Genomic DNA, 26,368 nt, shown 5'->3' with positions numbered 1-26,368 from the left:
TGAGTACTTTAAAACGTTAAACCCCTAATTCTTTAAAGAATCGAACCTCCACGTCTAAAACAGCTTCGAACATCTGTTTACATTGCAAATGAGTTAACGTGTTAAATTTGATGTTAAGCGTACAAGTAAGAAAGATTTTGGAGAAGGTTTGAAATTATGTTAAAGTTTGTGATAAATCACAAAGTGCTCTCATTATCAAACACTGGATGAGCACAGTCTGGGTTCTGTTTTAAGTGAAAGCTCGTTTTTGATGCATCTCAATGCTTATGATGTCATTTTGCAAGTACATGCAGTGGTATATGTGGATACTCTCAGCAAAATGGGTTTTGAATAGAATTAGGAGTAAACAAGTAACAAATTAAAATATCACACGGGATTATGCAGTTTTACTGTGTGAAGAGACATAAATGTAGTGAGCATAGAATTTTTTTCTTTTCATTGTTTTGTGGGGCATTTCAGCAAGAAAAGTTTTGTAACGGTTTGAAATTACGTGGAAAGTTTGTCGCAAGTCGCTGAATGTTGTCATTCAAAAATACCGGGTGAATATAGTGTGGGTAATTTGCACACCGTGTGTTAAGCCATCCTCACATGGGAAGAGCTAGCTAATAATGACACGGAGCTGTACAATTTTTGTGATGTCATTTCCTGTTATTTCATGATGAGGAGCCATTACCTCACATAAAACACAAAATAACTTCTGTGATATTTCTGCAAGGTGCTATGAAAGGTAGAGCCAACAAGAGGCAAAGATGCTCTCTGCATCACAAGCAGAAATTGTGAGATACCATATTGTATTTGTGTTTTCAGTTTGTAACTTATACCCAACAAATATATGCTGTTTCTAAGCAAATTGAGGAACTCTCGAAAATGTGTCATTGTCGGTACAATCTGATGTAGCAAAATGACAAGGAATGCCATACTGGAAATCAAAGAATTTTTATATTTAGTTATTTTCATATAATAACACACGTGGTATAAAAGCAGCCATTTTAAGGCAATGGCGCATTGAGGATTCACCAAAAACGCTTTGGTCTTGGCAGGATTTCGTTATAATTAAATGTCAATTAATAACAAAATCAGCCATTAAAGCCTCCGGTATATTGTAAAATAAAATAAAAGGTCATTTCTAATAGATGTTCGAAGTGGCACAGTCGGTTGAGGCACCAAGTTACGAAATAATGTGTGGTGGGTTTGTCTCTTGCTGTACGGAAATTTTGTTTTTCATCTCCACGTTTTCTAAAAGGTCGTGAGAGTTTCTTATTAAATTAATAGAACTATTTTCTGCAATATTCGATGTTGTGTAAATATAAGTGCATTCTCTCAAAGGAGTGAGTGTGTCCAACTTTGTGAAGTATTATAAGCTGATGCCCTTACTGACTGGACACAGAATTTTTTATTTTTGTCCTACGACATGTTCACGGATACTGAAGTTTTTAGTTACGTATACTACAGATAGAGCAACATGACTAGCATATGGACAAGAGAAGAAATGTGCGTTTTAATAAAGCTAATGCACGAATTTCTCACACATCCATTTTCATAAACACTCTGTGTTTTCGGAGCCAGATACAGCTGACAGTCGGTGCTGGAGAGTGCCGCAGTCACAAATCACATTAACTAGCTCACCCCACGTGACACGGCCACTGTCACTCGTGAGGCCGGTTTGCCCGCGTGTGCCCGCATCGACATTACCTGCCCCGTATTGTGTGGGGACGAATTTAAGCTGCTTCGAGACATTTGCAAAGTTTCTAACTGTATTATTTAAGTTACTGTTAAACTTTTAAAATAAGATTATGACAGCATTTTTGAGTTCTATCAATAATTGTAAGAAATATTGAAAATCAATTTTTTGCCTCTGGAAGCCAACCTGCAACTGGGATTGTGCCTCCAGCTAACCATTTAGTAACGTAGATTTGTGCTGGAAAAGTTTAAAAAAGAAAACACCAGGGTTAAATTCAATATTACTGATTCTGACCGGTAATCGCCTCGTCAGCATCTCCACAGGACAGAGTGCAGAACACGTTGCAAAAACTTACCTTCGACAATCACTTCTGCGGCACCTTCTGCCTGTCCGTATCTGTTGGTTGCTAAACAGATGTAGCGTCCCGTATCAGCGACAGTGATGCCCTGGAACTGTAAAGGAATGGACATTTGTTTACTCATTGCATTTGTTCTCGGGACAGCAGTAGCAGATACATCAAGAATAAATGATTACTGGAAAATCTCATATAAAGATGTGAAACAAATACTAACAAAGAGATAGAGGGGCTGGCCAGTACTTACCTCAGCTCAGTACAGCCGACAGATACACAAAAAACAGAACCAAAAATTTACGTTCCCAGCTTTCGGAACAAATGTTCCTTCATCAGGGAGGAGAGAGGGGAAATAAAGGGAAGAAGGGAAAGTAGATTCAGTTACTCACAACCCACGTTATGAAGCAACAGGGAAAGGAAAACAGGGAGGGTAGCAAGGATGGAGTGCAAGTTCCCATCTCCGCAGTTCAGAGGGACTGGTGTTGGGTGGGAGAAGCCAAATGGCACATACAGTGTAGCAGGTTCACCCAATACTATCCTGGCCTCGAAAACATCAACAAATTACTCCGCCAGGGATATGACTTTCTCAAGTCAACCCCTGAAATGAGATCATCCCTTGACAAAATTCTTCCCACACCACCCAGAGTTGCCTTTCGTCGCCCCCCTAACCTTCGTAACATCCTTGTTAAACCCTACAATATTCCCAGACTACCTTCTCTACCCAGCGGTTCCTACCCCTGTAACCGACCCCGCTGCAAAACCTGCCCCGTGCATCCCCCCACAACCACCTACTCCAGCCCCGCTACTGGTAAAACGCACACAATTCGAGGCAGGGCCCCATGTGAAACTACACGTCATTTATCAGCTGACATGCCTGCACTGCACAGCCCTTTAGATTGGAATGATGAAAACTAAACTGGCTGAGCGCAGGAAAGGACACAGACGAACTGTCCGCCTAGGAGATGCACAATACCCAGTAGCGGAGCATGCCCTCCAGCATAATTCTAGGGACCTAGGAACCTGCTACACCGTATGTGCCATTTGGCTTCTCCCACCCAACACCAGTCCCTCTGAACTGCGGAGATGGGAACTTGCACTCCATCACATCCTTTCATCCCGCCATCCCCCTGGACTGAACCTACGTTAAACAACCTCACTCCCATTTACTCTTCAGTCTTATCCTCTTTCCCTTTCCTCTTTAGCCATTCACGCATCTTTTCATCCTACATAGTTGTGTTTATCTTTATACTATATACCTCTTTACTTCTGTATGCATCCTCTTTGGTTTGAAGCTGGCACAGTACTTACAGTAGAATATCTTTGGCTTCCCTCTGACAACCATGCCTCCATCCTTGCTACCCTCCCTGTTTTCCTTTCCCTGTTGCTTCATAACCTGGGTTGTGAGTAACTGAATCTACTTTCCCTTCTTCCCATTCTTTCCCCTCTCTCCTCCCTGATGAAGGAACATTTGTTCCGAAAGCTAGGAACGTAAATTTTTGGTTCTGTTTTTTGTGTACCTATCAGCTGTACTGAGCTGAGGTAAGTACTGGCCAGCCCCTCTATCTCTTTGTTAGTATTTGTTATACATCAAGAATACTACAATAGTTAACTGTCAGGAGGTTCAGTAGCTATAGAGTAGGAATGAAACACTGAATATATGACGAAGTTGACATACTGTAAATAGTGTCACTGCAGAAGAGGAAGAAACAAATGGAGAGAAAATGGGGGCCAATGAACATACACAGTGCAAGGAAAAGGTAGATTGCTACTTATTGTAAAGATGACACATTAATTTGTAGACAGGCACAACTAAAAATACTTACACATTAATGCCAGTCCGATCTGCCGGAGAAGATGATCGTGTGTGCGTGAGGTGTGCTTGCTTGGTGAATGACTGTCTGTGGTTCCTTTTTGATGAAGGTTGTGGCCAAAAGCTATTGTATAAGTGTCTTTTAGTTACGCTTTCTGCAACTTAATGTGTCATGTTTACAGTAAATAGCAATCTATCTTTTCCTTACATTGCCGATGTTCCAATCTGTGTGGATATACACTCCTGGAAATGGAAAAAAGAACACATTGACACCGGTGTGTCAGACCCACCATACTTGCTCCGGACACTGCGAGAGGGCTGTACAAGCAATGATCACACGCACGGCACAGCGGACACACCAGGAACCGCGGTGTTGGCCGTCGAATGGCGCTAGCTGCGCAGCATTTGTGCACCGCCGCCGTCAGTGTCAGCCAGTTTGCCGTGGCATACGGAGCTCCATCGCAGTCTTTAACACTGGTAGCATGCCGCGACAGCGTGGACGTGAACCGTATGTGCAGTTGACGGACTTTGAGCGAGGGCATATAGTGGGCATGCGGGAGGCCGGGTGGACGTACCGCCGAATTGCTCAACACGTGGGGCGTGAGGTCTCCACAGTACATCGATGTTGTCGCCAGTGGTCGGCGGAAGGTGCACGTGCCCGTCGACCTGGGACCGGACCGCAGCGACGCACGGATGCACGCCAAGACCGTAGGATCCTACGCAGTGCCGTAGGGGACCGCACCGCCACTTCCCAGCAAATTAGGGACACTGTTGCTCCTGGGGTATCGGCGAGGACCATTCGCAACCGTCTCCACGAAGCTGGGCTACGGTCCCGCACACCGTTAGGCCGTCTTCCGCTCACGCCCCAACATCGTGCAGCCCGCCTCCAGTGGTGTCGCGACAGGCGTGAATGGAGGGAGGAATGGAGACGTGTCGTCTTCAGCGATGAGAGTCGCTTCTGCCTCGGTGCCAATGATGGTCGTATGCGTGTTTGGCGCCATGCAGGTGAGCGCCACAATCAGGACTGCATACGACCGAGGCACACAGGGCCAACACCCGGCATCATGGTGTGGGGAGCGATCTCCTACACTGGCCGTACACCACTGGTGATCGTCGAGGGGACACTGAATAGTGCACGGTACATCCAAACCGTCATCGAACCCATCGTTCTACCATTCCTAGACCGGCAAGGGAACTTGCTGTTCCAACAGGACAATGCACGTCCGCATGTATCCCGTGCCACCCAACGTGCTCTAGAAGGTGTAAGTCAACTACCCTGGCCAGCAAGATCTCCGGATCTGTCCCCCATTGAGCATGTTTGGGACTGGATGAAGCGTCGTCTCACGCGGTCTGCACGTCCGGCACGAACGCTGGTCCAACTGAGGCGCCAGTTGGCATGGCAAGCCGTTCCACAGGACTACATCCAGCATCTCTACGATCGTCTCCATGGGAGAATAGCAGCCTGCATTGCTGCGAAAGGTGGATATACACTGTACTAGTGCCGACATTGTGCATGCTCTGTTGCCTGTGTCTATGTGCCTGTGGTTCTGTCAGTGTGATCATGTGATGTATCTGACCCCAGGAATGTGTCAATAAAGTTTCCCCTTCCTGGGACAATGAATTCACGGTGTTCTTATTTCAATTTCCAGGAGTGTATATAGCCCTTGACGCCCACTATAATCGAATTTATAACTGTGACGTATGAGACCACATATTCACACGAACATTGGTGCACCGGGCACATACTGTTTATGTTGGAGACAGCCTTACAAAGGAACTAGAACATCTACAGTTAGTGTTCAAAGATAACAATTACTCTCCACATATGATTAACACAGCACAAAGGAGGAAGAAACTTGACCACCCACAACATCACGAAGATAAGGAGCCATTCAAGTCCAGGGTGATCCTTCCATACATCAGCAACCTCTTGACTGCCAAAAGTTTTTTGTTGTTCTCGGTTTGGTAAAGGATGATCTGGGATTGTGTAAGGCCAAAATTTACAAAATTCCTTCCCCGTGTGGCAAAGCTTACACAGGTCAGACGATACGGACAATACGTGAAAGGTGCGATGAATATGCGAGCCACCCTTGCCTTTTGCAGCCCAGTGAGCTGGCCACAGCTGAACATCGTTTTACCACAGGATACTCTGTGGATTATTCTGCCACAAAAATCTTGCAGCTTGTGAGATCCTTTTGGGATTCAGTAATTAAAGAATCTGTGGAAATAATACATCTAGCACAAGATCTTATAAATTGTGACAGCAGCTTTCAACTTACTTCTGAGAGAAAGCATTTTATTCATAATGACATCTTAGATTTGTTTTCAGTGCCACGAGTGCACATTCCGACAGAGGGCAGACACGTAGTTTCATCTTTACGCGTGCAACTGCACGCCACAGATGGAACAGTATTTGCAGAGGGTGCGGACTTTGACAGAAAATGCTCCTGTGATGGCTGCCAATGCCCTGCGCCAAATTTTAGCAGTGTCCATTGGTGGACACCTGAAGATGGCTGAATGGTTGCAGTAAGAAGTTAACATGATCTGGCTACACTCTCGAAACCTCATAGAATATAAGTCACAAAGACTTGTCAAGCTTTTCACACACATGTTGTTATATGACTTTACAATGCACCTTGACACATTTTACCTGAGGCTGCAGCTTGACGATAGCTTTGTACGTGAATGGATTTAGAGGTCAGTCTTTAATATTATGTGTGACGTACGGAAGTAACTAATTCTTATTAGGGTAAACTGATTAGAAATGAACGGATGGGAAAAGTCTCCACTTCGGCCACACTTCTCCCAACCAGTAGAGCGGTCGCTTTTCCCGATCGCACGCCATTCGGCGTTAACGGTTCACAAACGACAAAGAATTACATCTTTAAGCCGAAAGACATTATTTAAACAGTGACCTTGGGAAAAATGTGCACTTCAAAATTCAGCCATGTGAATAACTGTTTGTTGATATACCTTAGTTGATGGGCCTTATTGTGGCCTTTTTTTAACAATAAAAATAACTCTCTTTATTGAAAATTATGTAATTCAGAAATTGTTTTTAGTCTAAATTACAGTTTTCGATTCAGTTCGATCCTCAAAGTAATAATCTTTTCAAAATTTCAGTGCTGTTGCCTCATAGGCCTAATTATTCTGATCCCAAAAAGTGTAACTCTTCTGGAATAGCATTTTAGCTCGTAAATATTTCAATTAGAAAATTACAGCTTCCAGAAAATTCTCTGCATGTGTTTTGGAAATCCCAGTGTATGCTAAAACTTTGCATCACAATGCAGATCCATCAATTGTATCAATTCAACGACATTGGACTAGTTACTAATCAAAATAAATTCTTTACCTAATGTGAATAGTATACTATCTCCTGCATGAGTATCTAATATGTAGAAGTTATGTATTTTAACATTTTGTATTTTCCATCCTATGTCTATCTTTAAATAGGGATTGTGGGAAGCTCCACAACCAGTCTGCATCCTGCAGTCATTATGTATACTTGTATGTCTCCAAGTTAGCAGCTAGCATTCAAAGAGTGCAGTTTCTGCGTTACACGTTAGACAATTTGTTCATTTAGTCAGTCAGTGTTCAGTAATCGATGGTAACCGAGCCGTCCCCAATTCTTTCAAGAATCAAACTCCCATTTATAAAAAACTTTTCAAACAACCGATTACTTTACAAATGAGTTAATGTGTTAAATATTTAGCGAGCCATAAACTGCTTTCCCCTCGTGACACTATTGGACAGGCATCCACAGCCAAACTTTTGCATGTTCAATAAAACCTGCTGCAGCTGTTGCAAACAGGGACTGATTTTGTAATTTATATTACACCATCACATGCAAACATGAATAAAAAGAAGAAAGAGACTGTAAACAATATTGTTCAAAGATCACAGTGATAAAAAAAGTTCTACACCTTTATACTGATGTGTAGGAGTTATTCAAGTCGACACTTGCTATCTTTACTAATATGTTGAGTTTTGTACACCTGGTTCTCAACTGTTTCTTTTAAAGTTTATTGGATGTTATTTACAATTCTGCTTATGTGACCCTTTCCTCGGGGCCTACGTTTTGATATCTTGTCAGTTCGTGTACGGCAGTCGGTGTTCCGTCCTGGGGTTGTGTCAGCTAAGGCACTATTTGCGCTATACATTTATACTTCATCTCCTTCCTCCCCCTGGTGCTTTTTATAACCTTTTCTCTAGTTTCATTTGTTCACAGGTTCCAGTTTTGTTGCCCTGTTTTAATCCACGACTATCACTTTTCGTGAAATTTCCTAAATTTTAAAGAAAGGACTTGGCCACTATAACGTAAGTATTCAGTCTTGCTGACACTTTTTACCACTGTCATACGGTCTTTGCACAATGTTGTTTTTGGTCTCTTTCTTCAGATATGCATCCGACGAAGTAATTTAGATCACAAAACTTGTCGTGCGTTTAATAAAGGCGTCGATTATTGCATTTTCTTTGTGAATGTGCTGCCCTGTAAAATGAAGTCTACGAATATTAATGTACAGCCGACGATCTTCACGGTTAATGATATTAATAAACCCACGTAAATACGAAAATGTACCCAGACGGTGTCGTTCGAAACTAATTTCAAAATAACTTTAAATCGTATTCCGTCTGTGAACAAAAATTAACTGGAAGGGGACTACATAGGAGCGTAAAAGCGGGCGAGTAAATTTTCGAAGTGTCGGGACGCACCTGAAGAACGCCGCCGGACGTCGTGACGGAGGGGGGCAGTCCGCGACCCACGGCCTGCCACCTGATGTCGATGGGAGGCGTGCCGACCACAGAGCACTCGATGCGTGCGGAGTCACCCGGCCTCACCACCTGGTGTTCCGGCTCTAACCGGATCCGTGGCAGCTCTGCAGTGTATCGGAACATAGGAGTTAGTTCCGCACAACACATATCTGACACAGGAGATTAATAATACGAAAGGAACAGATTGCTACATGACAAAGAAAGGCACTGTGGGGCAGACACATAGAAAGAAGAGTGCTAGATACTGTCCGCTATCACACTACGTCCTTCATCAGATGTAGATCTCTCTCTCTCTCCCAAACACACACACAACTCACTCCTGCACGCCCACTGTCTCCTCAGAGTGTTGTGGTGTCAATGCTCTGTCGGTCAATACTTCATCTCATATACCTATTATACGGGAATTCTGTGTTCGTAACGAGTCAGCTTTCGCATCTTCCAGCGCTCGCTCGGCTGAATACTAAAGTAGTCAATTGAAGTTTTGCACTGTTGTTTATATTTCCTTAGCCAGATTTCCTAACTTGCAAAATATTCAATTAGAGAGTAACACTTTACAACTAATTGGACAGACCTCTCCCACTCTATTGTCAAGCAACAGGATTTCTCAAACTGTGTTCAATGAAACACTAGTGTTCTGCGGGAAGAGAATAAGTGCTCCGTGAAAAACTGTTAATAACATGGCACTTTTTTCCATTTTGACAATATTATTATTATTTAATTTCAGTATGACTTCTGTGTTATTTCTTACAATTTACAATTAAAGCTTTCACTGAAAAACCAGTTTTTATCATTTTTAAATTTTTTTATTAACCTTCAAAATAACCAAATTGTTCTATCAAAGTACTGGGACTCTCAAAGTATTGTGTCAGCACAAAGTATTGGAAACCCTGGTCTTGACCACTTCCTGGACATAATAATTTTGTATTAAGACAATTATGTTAAATTATTTATATTAGATGAAATAAAAAGGTTAGGGAAGACAGGAAAGGACAGGCAGATCACATGGACACCAGGTGGAGACAGACTCATCTCTACAGGACAGACAGGAATATACAACTTCTGAAAGCTGGTACTACAATTTTCTCCTGTTAAGCAGTACTTGCAATTTCTGTCTTGTACTTTTAAAGAAGTTTCATAAATTAATTTTCCTCTCAAAAACCATGACATTAAATACACTTTTATCACATACTAATAACAAAACAGCACTCTGGACTTTGAATGTTAAAAATATTAATTTATAAAATCTACTATTTCAATTTCGTCTCCAGTCATTTTAAAACTATCAGATATGTACATATGTAATAATCAGACAAACAGTCAGAGTATTTAAGATTTCTGGTATCTTTTGCTTAAGTAACATCAAACTACTGCACAATGGATGATTAATTCTCATATTTTTCGTTGCTACCTCTTTTCAATTGCGAATGAAATACTACATGCAAAGGGCTAATGTATACTTCTGGATGGTGGATGTGATACAAAATATAAACCGTTCTATTTGTAGCAGCGGGTGCTGCATTTCACCATCTTTTGGTATTACACACAATCACAAGAGGTTTTTCTGTATCCTATTTGTGCTATTTGTGACAATCATAGCAATTAAAAAATAAACAAATTATAACTTTTCCATGTTTGCAATATTGTGTTATTCAACAATGCTTTCTAACACACAAGGGGGTAACAATGTAATTTTCACTAAGACCCACATGAAATCTGTATCCCTTATGTGTGATTAATACTGTAAATTATGACAGCAAACATAAAATAACATCCTTAAAACTATCATCTACATCCTTTTACAATTACTGTTTGTGATATGCATTCAACACATATTACTGATTACTGCTAATTAATATTATCTTGCAGTGTGAACTATATTTTTAATCTTCTCAACTGCAAAACATATATTCAGTGTTTTGCAATGCACTACATAACCCACTAGATACACAAACACTAGTAATAAATGTTACCTCTTTCCTTCAAAGGGCATTTCTTGCCTTTCCAGTAAGCAAGCAGGAAACAGAGAGAAGAAATTTAATTGTAGCTGACACTCATGTACAAATAGTACGTAATGCTGCTTCACATAACAGACTGGTAATTATCTACGCCTACATTTACAGTTTACAAACCATCTTATATTTCCTGTTCGATTCACAAATGGCGTGCAAGGAAGGGTGTCCGTAAAATAAGGTTCCCAATATTTTTTTTCACAGTATAAAACATGTTTATTTCATGAATGCGTGCATTTTTGGAAATTTCAGACTATAACCTATTTTTCTACATAGTCGCCACTGAGGTCAACACATTTTTGCATGCAGTGTATGAGCTTTTGAATGCCCGAGTCAAAAAAATCCGCTGCCAAGCCGCGCAGATACCTGAGAACCGCTTCTTCCAGCTCTTCTCTGTCACCAAAATGCGTTCCGCCAAGCTTTTCTTCATGTCAGGGAAGAGATGGTAGTCACTTGGGTGCTAAGTCCACACTGTAGCATGGGTGTTTGACAATACCCCATCCAGGTTTTGTGATGAGCTCATTGGTGGCTTTAGCAGTGTGCAGTTGAGCGTTATCCTGATGCAAACGCACACCCTTGGACACCATACCACTCCTCTCGTTTTGAATTGCACAGTGCAATTTTTGCAGTGTCTTGCAGTACCTGGCTGTGTTGATTGTTGTACCAGCAGGCAAGAACTCTCACAACAATACCCTCTTCCTGTCCCAAAACACTGTTGCCATCACTTTGCCGACACTTTGCGTTTGAATTTTTGCGATCTCGGCGACTCTGGGTGCTTCCATTGTTTGTACTGTTCTTTGGTTTCGGGTTTTCAGTAGTGCACCCAAGTCTCGTCTCCAGTGACAATGGAGTCGAGGTATTCCTCGGCACGAGTTCTGTGATTCTTTGACCGCTTCAACATGTTGACGTTTGTGGTCTTCGGTCAACATTCTTGGCACCCACCTCGCAGAAACCTTAGCATACCCTAGATGCTCCATCAAAATCTTGTCAACAGAGGTTTTGGGTTTTGCTGACATCAGGAATCATTTCGGAGAGCTCACGAACCGTCACTCTTCGATCTGAGTGGACCGCTGCCTCCACTTTTGCGAATGTTTCGTCAGAAACAGATGGCCGTCCAGAACACTCCCCATCGTGGATGTCAGTACGTCCTTTCTTGAACTCTCTGCACCATTTGCGCACGTGTTGTACGCTCATACACTTGTCTCCATAGATTTCGCATAGCTGGGAATGGATTTCTGCCGGCGCAATGTTTTTTGCTGACAGGAAATGGATCACCGAGCACAGCTCACACCTGGTGGGCTAAGCGAGGGGGAGATCCGTCACGTACGGATGCCAAGCCAAGACTGAGCTCTGCAGGCAGCTCACTAGGGAGGGGATTCGGAGTGGGGGAACCGAGGTACACTACAGAATCACAGGATCCACCGTAACAGCTCTTTTCAGGACTGTAGTGCCACGGGAACCTTATTTTACGGACAACCCTCATAGTTGGTAAAGCTACACGTGACATCTAATTTCTATAATGTTCTCATCCTGATCATTTCGCAAGACGTATGTGGGAGGAAGTAATATGCCCCCCCCCCCCTCCCAACTCTTGTTGGAATGTACACAGTGCTGAAGTTTCAACAGTAAATCTCTCTGTGGTGCACAGTGCCTTTTTTTGTGTCTGCTACTGGGGTTTGTTGAGGATCTTTATAACGCTCTCTCGCCCAGTGTTTCACAGATGGTCATGTAAATGGAGATGGAATTAAAAATTCAGCTTTCCATTCATAGAGATAAGTTGGAAAGCTTGAGCACAGCAGCTGTTAAATCTACTTGATTTTCATTCAGCAGTGAGTCATAACTTCATCAAAATAATTGCTTGTTGTCAACAGGCATTCTACAGCTCATGAAACGTTTTCCTGAAAGAACCTTTTAGTCCACAAAGAACCCTTGCCTAAATGAGAGAACCTATTGTCAATGGCCACCTTAGAAGCTGAACTAATGATGAAAATAGACATTCATTTATGTTCTTGCAAGTTGTGTTGTTTTGCCAATGAGGAATAAAGGAAGGTTCTACTATGGAGGTGCATAATTCCTCAACCCAGTCAGCAATGTTGTTTGACACCCGATTATACCCTTATTAATAAACATTACTTTTCTACTACCGTATTTACCACTTTTTTCCGGTTTTTGTACTCCAAAAAACCGCCTGCGGCTTAGAATCGAGTGCAAAGCAAGCGGAAGTTCTGTAAAATGTTGGTGGGTGCCGCCACAACTAACTTCTGCCGTTGAATATATGTAGCGCTACATAGGCATGCTTTGTAGGCACAAAGATAAATACTGGCACCAAATCCTCTGCGTCAGTAAATAAATTAAAAAAAAAAAAAAAAAAGGGTGGAAGACGAGCTTTCTTTCTCCGCCCTGAGTTTCGACCACTGCCTTTTCATACATTATCCAACGAAGTAAATACAAATTCCGTATTGCTCATCTTCGAATGTAGCAGCATTTCAATGTACTACGAAAATCCGACTGGCAAGACTGTTTGGGATGTTTGTCAATACGGCCAACTCTACGTTCTGAATTTTTTCCTACCTATGAGAAGAGATGGTTGCTAATAGAAACTTTTATGAATTGTGAATCACATGAGTATTCTCTTCACCATAAGAATAATACGAATATAAATATTTTGCCATGTATTGTTTCGTGTTTGCTGCTATCTCATTTAAACCCTGTTTGCCTAATAAACTACAAAACTAGAGTGAGACAACAGCAAACGCGGAAGAATATACATATCATGTCATGTTTATATTCGTATTATTCTTATGCCTAGTAGTGATACAGTCAGAAATGAAGCACAGCAATTGACTAGATTTTTAAATCTAAGATGACTCTAATTTCTGTGCAGAATGTAATGTACTAAAGAGGCGCCTGCAAAGATTTTCAAACGGAGAAAAATTTTCGCCTAACTCTCGTTCAGAACATGTTCTATCATACGCAGTCTATTATTTGGTTCTTGTTGATCATTATCAAAGAAAGCAGCAGTGTAAGTAACAACAAACAGCAGTCTCTTGCCATTGTTTCACTAATGAGACGATTCCTCTCTTTTTCTTTTTTTTAATTGTAAGCCAAAGAAAACGGCGCTTATCAGATGAAAGAAAAATAGGCAATCAATTCAAAGCAGACGAAGCAGGTGAAAAAGGAAGGATACCCGTATAAATACGGACGGAGCGCCTGACGTATAGCAATGGCTACCTGGTAAAGCTTAACTGCTAAGCTTACGACTCGAACCCAACTACTGTAGCTGTATCGTCATTCATTCGGACTAAATTGTGTCTCATATTACAATGGACCAACTTTGTTTCGATTTAGAGATGCGGCCTAAAACTTTTCTCTCCCTTTGAATTTCGAGTCTCAAATTTCAGGTGCGTCTTAGAATCGGGAAAATTTTTTTCCCTAGATTTCGAGTCTCATTTTTCAAGTGCGGCTTAGATTCGAGTGCGGCTTAGATTCGAGTAAATACGGTAACCGTGCACTGGATAGATATAGTAGAACTGTTTGTGATGGGAGTCAAGAAACACTGTGTCCACTTGACTGCATGATCTATGGCTTTCAGGACATCATATGGGAAAAAAAGTGGATTGTGTTTCACACATGTGATGTTTTTGGGAAGAATGAGCTCATTATGTTTGAGCTCAGGATTCTACAACAAACGGACATTGGATGGTTGTTTTGTGGATCACTCCTGATATTCATTTTGTAAATGGGTTTGGCTTGTTCTTTCTTCCAACCACAAGGGACAGTTTTTAGTTTGAGGTATCTACAGTTTATTATGGTGAAAAAGCAGCTGATAGCGTACCATCAGGCCCTGGAGCTTTGTTCAATTTTTATGGTTTTATCTGTTGGTCAATGCCACATACACCAGTATCTGTATCACTCATCTTTGCACTAGTGCAGGAATTTAAATGGGGCAATACCTATCTATTTTCCTTTGTAAACGATCATTTGAAAATGGAGTTAAGCATTTCTGCTTTTGCTTTGCTTTTCTCAATTTCAGCCTCAGTTTTGACCACGAGTGTTTGACACAAATTTTGCTCTCTATAGCAGCCTTTACATAGGATCAGAATTTTTTTGGGTTTTGGGAAAGAATTTTTGACAATATTCTGCTATGGTAGTTGTTGAAAGCGTCCATATTGTCCTCTTAACAGCCTAACAGGTTTCATTCAACATTCTTTATCTACAGCCTATGCTTTGTTTTACACTTATTATCCAATAGTCCCTATTTCTTTGTAAGTTTCTATACAGTGACTGTACACGATAGAGGGGCATGAACTATGTACATTATCCACCTAGTGCATGGTAAATTGTTTTTTTTCTTTGGCCACATTTCCACTACTTGCTGCTGCTCAGACATACATGTTTTGAGTTCCTCTTTAACACGGGACACAACTGCTTCTTTATCTAACTCAGTGAACATGTAGAGCTTCCTACCTATTTTACCAGTCTTTTGTACTTTATTAACCAATGTTGCTACAGTTGCTGCAATGTCATTGATAGCACACCGGTAAATGCAAAATGATGCCTCGCATTGGTGTAAGGAGCGTAAACATTGGACGATTGAACAGTGCAAAAATGTTGTGTGGAGTGACGAATCACGGTACACAATGTGGCGATCCGACGGCACGCTGTGGGTACGGCAAATGCCCGGTGAACGACATCTGCCAGCGCTTGTAGCGCCAACAGAAAAATTCGGAGCTGGTGGTCTTACGGTGTGGTCGTGTTTTTCACGGAGGGCGCTTGCATTCCTCGTTTTGCATGGCACTGTCACAGTACAGACCTACATTGATGTTTCAAGCTCCTTCTCGCTTCCCACTGTTAAAGAGCTATTCTGGGATTGCGACTGCATCTTTCGACACGATCGAGCACCTGCTCATAATGCACGGCCTGTGGTGGAGTGGTTACATGACAATAACATCCCTGTAATGGACTGGCCTGCACAGAGTCCTGACTTGAATCCTATAGAGCACCTTCGGGATGTTTTGGGATGCCGACTTCGTGCCAGGCCTGACCGACTGACATCGATACCTCTCCTCAGTGCAGCACTCTGCACGAAGAATGGGCTGCCATTCCTCAAAAACCCTTCCAGCACATGACTGAACGTATGCTTGTGAAAGTGGAAGCTGTCATCAAGGCTAAGGGTGGGCCAACACCGTACCGAATTCCATTATTACCGACTGGGGGCGCCACGAACTTGTAAGCCATTTTTGGCCAGGTGTCCAGATACTTTTGGTGATAATGGTGTATGCTGCAAGCACCACGTTCAGCAATTTACACTGAACGGTGTGCTCTGAAACACTTGTACCTGCATCAGCAAGAAACTATGTCACCAGATCAGCTACAGATTGCCTCATATCCTGCTTCACAGTGCAGGCAACACTCTGAACTCCCCCGTTCTGTGATGACATGTGAGCGTCTGCCATTTTGCTTCCCCTTTGCGGTTTTACTGTGTTTCAACCACTTCCCACAGATACTTACGACAGTAGTACGTCACGATTACAACGGTAGTATGTGAACAGACAACCAGTTTCATTAATTGAGAGGTACTCATCCCAGATGCAAAGTCATAACATTCTGCCCTTTTTAAATAATAACAAGCAGTCCAGATTGCCATGGTACCAATAGTTGCCACACGCATTTCCAAGAAACGGCTACTAAGGTGATCTGGAACCTCCGGTCTGAAGATTGTCGTACAGACCAAAACCAGTTACTGTAATTTAAAATAAATATTTTATCGCAACATGGACTGCTTTTTATTATTAAAATATTAAGCACGATCAATGAAGTTCCTCAATGATGTCAAAACTTACATTCTGCCTTTCACTGAAGTCACCGTCACTAATTTCCCCATTTACGCTGCATACTGTCGCAACAATGATTTCCACTTTTACCTCTGATCTGCTTGTGTACTTCCCTTACTATATCATGTGCCCACAGTGCCACCCAGCACCACACAGTCTAGCAGTGGGCAGTGCTAGTAATGCTTTGGCTTATCAGTGTACTTGCTTCTTCGATGCACGGGGAGTCAGCTCCTACGTTACACCCCGTACGTCAGACGTATTCGGACCGAACTCACCGATCAGCTCGACGTAGGTACTGGCGCTGAAGACGGTCTGGCCCGTGGGGCTGACACCCTGGCAGATGTACTCGCCCTCGTCCCCGTATTGCACGTTGCGCAGGCTCAGGATGCCGTCGCGCTCGTAGCTGTTGCGTGGTAACTGGCGGTTGTCCGGCCGTATCCAGCGCAGGAAGATGCGGTCGATCTGGGGGTCACGGCCTGCAAATGGGGAGCGGGTAAGTCTGACGGTATTGAATGAAACGAGTTTGCCTCGCAGTGAAATGTACAAAAACATAAGACAATACTGCCCCTACCACTTAACTCAGAAGATAAGACTGAAGAAAGGCAAACTTACATTTGCAGGATTAGATAGGGCTTTTGACACTGTAGACTTGAACACACTCTTTGAATAGTAGCAGGTATAAAATACACGGAGCAAAAGGTTATCCGCGATTTGCGTAGAATTATGACTGCAATTACTTGAGTTGAAGGTCATGAAAGGGAAGCAGGATTGAGAAGGTAACAAGACAATCTGTTTGGTTATCCCTCAGGTTATTCCGTTTGTAAGAAGTAAGGCAAATTGAGAAGAAATTTGAGAAGGGAATTAAAGTTCGGGCAGAAAAATAAAAACTTTCATGTTTGTTGATGTCACTGTAATTCTGTCAGAGAGAGGACTAGGAAGAGCACTCGAACGGAACGGATAGTATCTTGCGAAGAGTTTACGAGAAGAATATTAGCAGAGGTAAAACAATAGTAATGAAATGCTGTTGAATTAAATTACGTGGTGCTGAGGAGATTAGAATACGAAATGAGAAACTAAATGTAATAGAAGAGTTTTGCTATTGGGTAAAAAAGTAACTGTTGGTGGGCAGAGTAAAGATAATATAAAATGTAGACTAACAACAGCAAGAAAAACTTGTCTGAAAAAGATGAATTTGTGAACATTAATATAAATTTAAGTTTCAGGATGTTTGCATGGAGCAAAGCCTTGTTTAGAAGTGACACCTGGATTGTAAACAATTCAGACAAGAAAAGAACAGAAGCTTTTGAAGTGTGGTGTTATAGAATAATGCTGAAGTTTTGCTATGTAGATCACATAACTGTGAAGAGGTACTGAATAAAATTGCGAAGAGAAGATATTTGTAACACAACTTGGCTAAAATGAGGGATCAGCTATTAGGACACATTCTGAGGCATCAAAGAATTATCAATTTGATAATGGAAAGAAGTGTGGGGGATTAAAATTGTAGAGGCAGTAAGCAGACTGAAGTGGATGCAGATTGCAGAAGTTATGCAGAGAGGAAGAAGCTTGCTACAAACTAGTGTGGAGAGCTGCATTAAAATAGTCCTCAAACTGAAGATATTAATGTAATTGCAATTCTCTGTTATCTGCTATCATTTATGAAACAAGCAGAAGTTGAAGATAAGAGCCAGTTGAAATCAATCTATCAATCAATCAATACCAATACCAAATATCGAGTTCATCCCACAATGTTGCGATGATGTGCCACGTGCACAAACAGAAACCTAACAGGACAGTGACAATATTCATTTGCATCTTTACGTGCTTTTAGAATAATGTAGTCTGTCACGACAGACTTAACTGTACCGTAGCCAAAAGTCTAAGTTAGTTCGAAAGGCGACAATTTGGTTGAGAGTTGGCAAAGCCGACATCAGCAGAGCCCGAGGTCTAGGTTATGTAGAAATGTGACATTTTAGGTCCACAGTAAATTAGTGACAACGTAAAGCTCACAATTTGATTGCTTGCAAACTTATACTACTTACTGCACAGCTAATACTCTGACATACCTGAGAGGGAGCAGCGGAGATCGCCACTACCGCCGACCGGCAGCTCGAAACGCTGGCTGGATACGGTGAGGCCGGGGTACTGCGGGTATCCGGGCCTGGGAGTCGGTTCCTTGACTCCCCCTTCACCTTCGGCGCCGGTCTCCTGGCCGAAAGGTGGCTCGGTGCTGTAGGGACGAGTCGGCCGCGGGTACGGAGGATAGTAAGTGTCATTTCCAGGCGGATACACTCCGGCACCTGTTCACATAAAATAGTCCCGAGCTAGGAAAAGGACTGCAAAATTACATGTAACTGAGTAAGAGGTGATGACCAAACAATAAAAATGAAGTGCAACGAAGTTATTAGTGTATCTAAAAACACAGATGATGTGACTTACCAAACGAAAGCGCTGGCATGTCGATAGACACACAAACAAACACAAATATACACACAAAATTCTAGCTTTCGCAACCAACGGTTGCTTCGTCAGGAAAGAGGGAAGGAGAGGGAAAGACGAAAGGATGTGGGTTTTAAAGGAGAGGGTAAGGAGTCATTCCAATCCTGGGAGCGGAAAGACTTACCTTAGGGGGAAAAAAGGACGGGTATACGCTCGCGCACACACACACACACACATATCCATCTGCACATATGCAGACACAAGCAGACATATTAAAAGGCAAAGAGTTTGGGCAGAGATGTCAGTCGAGGCGGAAGTGCAGAGGCAAAGATGTTGTTGAATGGCAGGTGAGGTATGAGTGGCGGCAACTTGAAATTAGCGGAGATTGAGGCCTGGTGGATAACGGGAAGAGAGGATATATTGAAGAGCAAGTTCCCATCTCCGGAGTTCGGAGATGCCTACACTGTGATGCATTCTATGTGGGAATGACCAGCAACAAACTGTCCATTCGCAGGAATGGACACAGGCAGACAGTGTTTGTTGGTAATGAGGATCACCCTGTGGCTAAACACGCCTCGGTGCACGGCCAGCACATCTCGGCACAGTGTTACACCGTCCGGGTTATCTGGATACTTCCCACCAACACCAACCTATCCGAACTCCGGAGATGGGAGCTTGCTCTTCAATATATCCTCTCTTCCCATTACCCACCAGGCCTCAATCTCCGCTAGTTTTAAGTTGCCGCCACTCATACCTCACCTGTCATTCAACATCATCTTTGCCTCTGCACTTCCGCCTCGACTGGCATCTCTGCCCTAACTCTTTGTCTTTAAATATGTCTGCTTGTGTCTGTTATGTGTGGATGGATATGTGTGTGTGCGCGAGTGTATACCCGTCCTTTTTTCCCCCTAAGGTAAGTCTTTCCGCTCTCGGGATTGGAATGACTCCTTACCCTCTCCCTTAAAACCCACATCCTTTCGTCTTTCCCTCTCCTTCCCTCTTTCCTGACGAAGCAACAGTTTGTTGCGAAAGCTTGAATTTTGTGTGTATGTTTGTGTTTGTTTGTGTGTCTATCGACGTGCCAGCGCTTTCGTTTGGTAAGTCACATCATCTTTGTTTTTAGATATATTTTTCCCACGTGGAATGTTTCCCTCTATTATATTCATATCATTAATTTGAAGTTATTAGTGTTTTTTACGAATGTGTGGTGTCTTTTCTTTCAGATGTGCCTGGGGGGGTGGGGGGGGAGGGGGGGGGGGGAGTGTGCAGAATCCACAGCTGTGAAACATATTAGGCAACTGGAGGAGGAGGGGGAGAAAGGAAAGAGATTACTTGTATCAGCTGCATCAGGACTTTGTGTGGCATAGGCAGCAACGAGTGAAAATGTATGCCGGACCAGGATCTCCTACTTACTAAGCAGTTGCTTTAAGCACCGTCCCACTCGGACATAACGTTCAACTGTGCAAACTATCACAGCTTTCCTCTCGGCTGACTTACATTCCCACCTAGTGCTACCTATCCAGTGTCCCCGGTCGTGTCGTCCGTGCGCGGATGCCGACTGCAGATAGGTGGCTCTAGGTGGGAATGTGGTTCGGCCGAGATAGTCCGCACAGTTGCGATGGACACTATTTCTGAACGGTGCAGTGGTTAATGCAACTGCCTAGTATGCAGGAAATCGCAGGTTCGAATCCTGGTCCGGCATACATTTTCACCTGTTGCCATTGATGTCACACGAAGTCCTGATGCAGCTGATAGCAATAATTCCTTCCCTTTCTCCCCCCTCCTCTTTTAATTTGTATAATTATTTGTGTGTTCCATAAATCAGCAGCATAACATTCTTTTAGAAACCAGGTTTTAAATTGTAAGACATTTCCAGGGGCAGGTTTGGACACTGAGCACAATCTATTGGTTATGAACTGTAGATTAACACTGAAGAAACTGAAAAAAAGGAGGGAATTTAAGGAGATGGGATCTGGATAAACTGGAAGAATCAGAGGCTTTAGAGAGTTTCAGAGAGAGCATTAGGGGATGATTGACAAGAATGGGGGAAAAAAATACAGTACAAGAAGCATGCGTAGCTTTGAGAGATGAAATAGTTAGGGCAGCAGAGGGTCAAGTAGGTAAAAAGACGAGGGCTAGAAGAAATCCTTGGGTAACAGAAGAGATATTCAATTTAATTGATGGAAGGAGAAAATATAAAAATGTAGTACAAACATCTCAAAAATGAGATTGACAGGAAGTGCAAAACGGCTAAACAGGGATGCATTCAGCTAATTTACTGAGTTACGTTTCAATTGTAATTTCTGTAAATTAAACTTAGAACAATGTGTAGTTTCAGCACCTATTATTGTGATGATATATAAGGGCCCGATTTTTGGTCACAAGACAGTCAGTCCATGGCCAAGTTTCAGAAAAGAAACCTGTGTTGGTTAGAACAACAACAATGTGGCAAATTAACTTTGGAATAAGTGTTAAACAATTAGGCCATCTGTAGAAACAATGACAGTGTCTGCTCCATGCGTACCTTTCTATTCTTTAAGAACTGTGAACTTTGTGGTTAGGTTTTTACTGCTCGCAGATGATTCAAATGGTACTGAGCACTACGGGACTTGCGATCTGAGGTCATCGGTCCCCTAGAACTTAAACCTAACTAACCTAAGGACAGCACACACATCAACGCCCACAGCAGGATTCGAACCTGCGATCGTAGCGGTCGCGCAGTTCCAAACTGAAGCGCCTAGAACTGCTCGGCCAGACCCACCGGCCACTCGCAGGTATTCAATAGTAAACTATTGTAGCAGTATGTGGAGGTTTGACTGCAACCTATTAATGAGTTAATGAGGCTTATCAAAAGTTAAACAAGTGCACTGGCCATATAAATGTGTATTATTAGGGGGTTGTGAAAAATGAGGTTAAAGTACTGTGAAACGCAACTGTGCACCTGTCACCTACATTATTTACAGTAGTCAGTGTCGGAATCCACAACCCATTTTTCAGCCAGTGTAGCAATGCAGTATGTCGACACTGAGGACACAAAATGGGGCACGTGGAACCACTACAATGTCGAGTTGTCCTGAAATATTACTGTAGAAGACACAACAAAAATAAAAATAATCTAAATATACTAATTTACTTCCCCCCCCCCCCTCCTCCCCCTGAGGCTTGCAACAGCATGAACAGAGATTATGCTAAACTTATTTCCTTAACGAGCTGGCAAATGCGTTTCTTCATGTTCGTGTGCTGCATTTCCATTAATTTCTATAAAACAGACGTACATCTGCTTCCGTAGGAAGCCAAGTTGTAACCAGAAGAGAAACTTACCAGCATCGACAACAGTGAGGTAGAGGCGTTCCTCGGCGGATCCGGCCGCATTCTGCGCCAGACAGCTGTAGGAGCCCTCGTCTGCGCGGCTCGCGCCATTGATTTGTAGTATGGCCACTGACGGTCGTGCCGCCGACTCCACGGCAAATGGACTGTTTTTGAAAAACGTGTGCACTCCATTATATTAGCAAAAATGTGCCTAAAAGGCGTAAAGGATATGATAAATATTAATTAGGTTCTAGTGTATCTCTGCATACAAATCATTTGTTTCATACAAAATCAAATTTCTCCTGCCTTTTTTATGCACAACGTACAATTAATTCTAGGTGCACAGCTAGCGTCAGTCTGAACAAAAACCCTAGGCCACATCATTTTGAAGCTAAAAACAGCTGTTGTTTTGACCAACACTGAAGCAGCCCTTCCCAGAACAACTATACTACTGGTTGCGGGGCACACTCTTCGCTATGTACTGCGTGAACCTAAAATCCATTCACAAAATTTTGGAGGTTACTGAGGAATATTTTGGTGTAAGAGACCCACGGCTCCTCACACAGTAACTGAATTTCATTTGATTCCTGACTGCCACTTATCTTCACACTCACATATCTCCGAACATCTACATAACAGTTCTGATACCGACAGTATGCACTGTGTGTCTTTTTTGGAAAGAAACTTGTTCCATTTACTCACGGTACGCGGTGCTAGCAACAGTAATATCCACTTTACTCTTCACCCCCATACTGCATTCACTACTGCTCAATGCTATCTCGAGTTTGCTTTTGCGGCAGCATCGGTTGTACGTTAACGGCAGCACAGGTAAGTGGTGACGAGTTGTCCGATATGCACCTCGTGTACGGATTCACCGAATGCAGTGAAAATGGAAACGATCGTGCACCATTGTCGGCTGAGAGATCCCGTCTGGGCTTGTTGAGGCAGCCAGGAGCAAGTCTTTCTATTTCAGCCCACTCTGGCAACTTCACGTGTCCGACAAAGATGAGATCGAGTGATTAGCACAAAACAAACACCCAGTACCTGACACGGTCGGGAACAGAAGCGCGGGCCCCCTGACCTAGAGACAGCGACGCTAACCGTTAAACGACAAGCTGCCGACACTGAATGCAGGGAAAGACCGGCACGAAGACTCTGCTCCTGTTCCCGCAGCGAAGGCAAATATATCACACTTTTTTTTATGTCTGTCTGAAGTTTGTTTCACTAATCTCTGTTTTACTCTGCACATTTTGGTGATTGCATATTACAGGGTTTTTCATGGTTCTGATGGTATTTTCAGTTTAATAAATCATTACTATTTCTTTGTGGTAAGTCGGTGGCAACCCTGCGTCCCTTACACAAAAATACTCAGAACGTATCCCTAAACAATCTCAGGAATTATGTCGACAGAGTTTAGGTTCACCCTGTGTACGATCCTATTTTGGTAATACGGTAAACTCCCGATTATCCGTGGATGGATTATCCACTTTACGAATTATATGCGGCCTATTTCTCCCACTTCTTTTGCTGCTGAAAATTTTTCATTAACCCGAAAGGGGTTGTGGGAGGGTGATAATCTCACATTACACCACAAGTGTAGTAAACAGTATGTAGTTTGAACACTGCGAGAGATGGAGTGTACTTTGTTTCAAAGTACTGTATAGTAATGTGAAATTGGATTGTACTGTATTTGTTATAAGTATCGAATTTTCACATATACAGGTACTGCGGTGATTAAAGTAGAATTTATTATAAACGTTAGATACTGATTTTACTTCTGATTGCAATAAGTAATTAATTTTTGTTTGCAAACAGCCCTAATACATTACTGTGTGCTTTAATTCCAGGTTATCCACAGATTTCGATTATCCGGAATTTTCAAGTTCCCAATTACTGTAGATAATCATGATAATAGTCCTAACTATAGTGGAGCTTCATAAGAAAGTTCGAAACGAAGATGCCTGCGGACGGATGGCTGTACAGGCAGCTATTTGTCTGACCTACTCCGGCAGCTGACTGGAACTGACAGCGAATCGGCAGCCTGTACCCAGGAGTAGCGTCCCCCCCCCCCCTCCCCACAGAGTACAAGCTGCGAATTTGCTGTTGTCTATCCATATATTGCCAGAGTAGATCAGGCAAACAGTTATCTCTACAGCCATCCCTCTGCAGCCATCTCGATTTTGAATTTTCCAGGCTAGATGGTATGCATTACAGTTTGAATATTTGACTTTAGATTAATAGAAGGAAACACTCCACTTTTAGATTAAAAAAGACATGCTCTAATGCCCAAAAGGATTTTATTCAAACATACAGTCCTTGTGTCACCAGCACGTATCTCACATACAGAACATGAGAGTAAAACAACTGAGATTAAGTCTCTGTATGTCGATCTTTTTCGAGATTGTTGTGGGACTCGGCTGTTCAATACAGGATGACCAATTAAACACCTGTCAGCCATCTAGTTTCCAAACTTGTTTTATTTGGCTACCAGTTTTAGCATTTTACTACACCATCTTCAGGTCCCTGACCAACATGTTGGTTCTTAGGCCGGTATTACACTATCAAATTTCTTTGTCAAAGATCTTTGTCCAATATCTTTGTCAAAGATATTTGATGGTGTAATAGGGAACTTTGTCAAATGTCATCCAATATTTGATCAAATCTAGGGTCTCGCTGTAAATTTGATCAAAGAAGTCGCTTGTCTTCTGTTCACTGCAATGTGACACGTTACCACATGGAGTGCCAGCATCACTGCATTCTGTCGTCTGTAGTGTTTTTATAAACATTGCGGGTAAATACAATTGGTGTGTGCCGACAACTACAAAATTAATAGAGATGTATGAAGCTGATGGCGCTTTACAACATGAGGCACGCTGAATACAAAAATAGATTACGAAGGTTGGAGACCTGACCTAACCTAACCTAACCCCATCCTGTAGCAAGGAATCGGGAGTGTTACAGTGAGCCTGTCTTCTGCAGATGTAGCAGTTCTTAAGTGAATATTGTGCTTTGTGATATGAGGATACACTTCACTGAGCACATACAGAAATGTATGTTCATCCATTCTTAAGTAATTGATGTACGACTTGACGTCTTCCACTATAAGCTCACGTAACAAGTTTTGTCGAATGCTTTTATCGTGTCGTCGTAAAACCCACGGCTTCACCCAGGTACGGTTCCTTTTTTCCCCCCGCTTCTCTTCTGCATATGCACACAGTGCAATTGTGGTACATGCAACTGCTGCGGTCAATAACAAGTTGTTGTCAGCCAGCTTGAACTTTGACGAAAAATATGATGACAGTGTAATACCCCTTCTAGCGCTACGTCAAAGATCTTTGTCAGATACATTTGATGGAATATTTGATCACATCTTTGATCAAATCTTTGACGAAGAAATTTGATAGTGTAATACCGGCCTTATCAAAACGGGGCCAGCAATACTGATATTAGTAGGGTTTTGCTATAGTAATCACTTCAACCATCATCTGCCGACCATCTGTCGAATGTTTTCAAGTGCGTGAAAAGTTTTGTGATGGTTTTGCTGTGAAACTTTGCTTTCATCTACTCTTAAATCTACAAATGCTGCGATGGACAATTCTATCGGCAGCTGTGAACTATCCAGTGGGTGAGCCGAAAACCTCATCCTGCATTCCTGGATGTATCCATAAACAAAGTTATCAACACACTGCCTTCTCTCTTGAGTCCACACCCACAATGGTTGCTTTCCAATATACAGGGTGTCCACATGAAACCTTCCCTGATTTCCTGACAATTTTGTTAAAAAATTTAAATAATTATTTATATGGGACATAGATACTTGCAGTTTGTGGCATCACGTAAAGCGACTCAACAAGTTTTTTGTTGCTTCATCTTTGGAATCAGATGCACAGATTACTGTTCGTTTTTGGAGCATCACCTGTGAACAGCTTGTACAGATGAAGGAACTACTTTGTGGCATTCGTTTCAGAGGTGTTCCAGAGATTTGACAGGCAGTAAACCACTCCATTCGCACCATCAACAGAACAGGCTCTGCTAATGGTATAGTACACCACCCACAGAGCTGGCAATGGGTTCTACACAATGCTGGCAACTACTTTGAAGGACAGTAACAGGTGCAAACATGTAACTCTTTTGTATCAGTTGTGAATAAAAGGTTGCCAC

The 26,368-nt window shown here is 42.4% G+C and overlaps 1 protein-coding gene across 1 annotated transcript in view; it reads right to left on the bottom strand.

The window, feature by feature from the left end:
• Positions 1-26,368, bottom strand: part of LOC126213609 (basement membrane-specific heparan sulfate proteoglycan core protein-like) — an 843,204-nt gene that overhangs the window by 78,588 nt on the left and 738,248 nt on the right. Inside the window, exons 60-64 of the mRNA XM_049941462.1 lie at positions 22,220-22,371; positions 18,526-18,759; positions 16,735-16,935; positions 8,557-8,720; positions 2,037-2,133 (exon numbers count right to left, since the gene is read on the bottom strand). Of these exons, the coding sequence (XP_049797419.1) occupies positions 2,037-2,133; positions 8,557-8,720; positions 16,735-16,935; positions 18,526-18,759; positions 22,220-22,371 (848 nt within the window). The remainder of the gene's footprint in view (positions 1-2,036; positions 2,134-8,556; positions 8,721-16,734; positions 16,936-18,525; positions 18,760-22,219; positions 22,372-26,368) is intronic.

The sequence above is a fragment of the Schistocerca nitens genome, chromosome 11 (genome assembly GCF_023898315.1).
Source record: "Schistocerca nitens isolate TAMUIC-IGC-003100 chromosome 11, iqSchNite1.1, whole genome shotgun sequence".
NCBI lineage: Eukaryota > Metazoa > Arthropoda > Insecta > Orthoptera > Acrididae > Schistocerca > Schistocerca nitens.
Note: the sequence above shows the minus strand (reverse complement) of the source record. Positions and strands in the feature narration are given on the sequence as shown.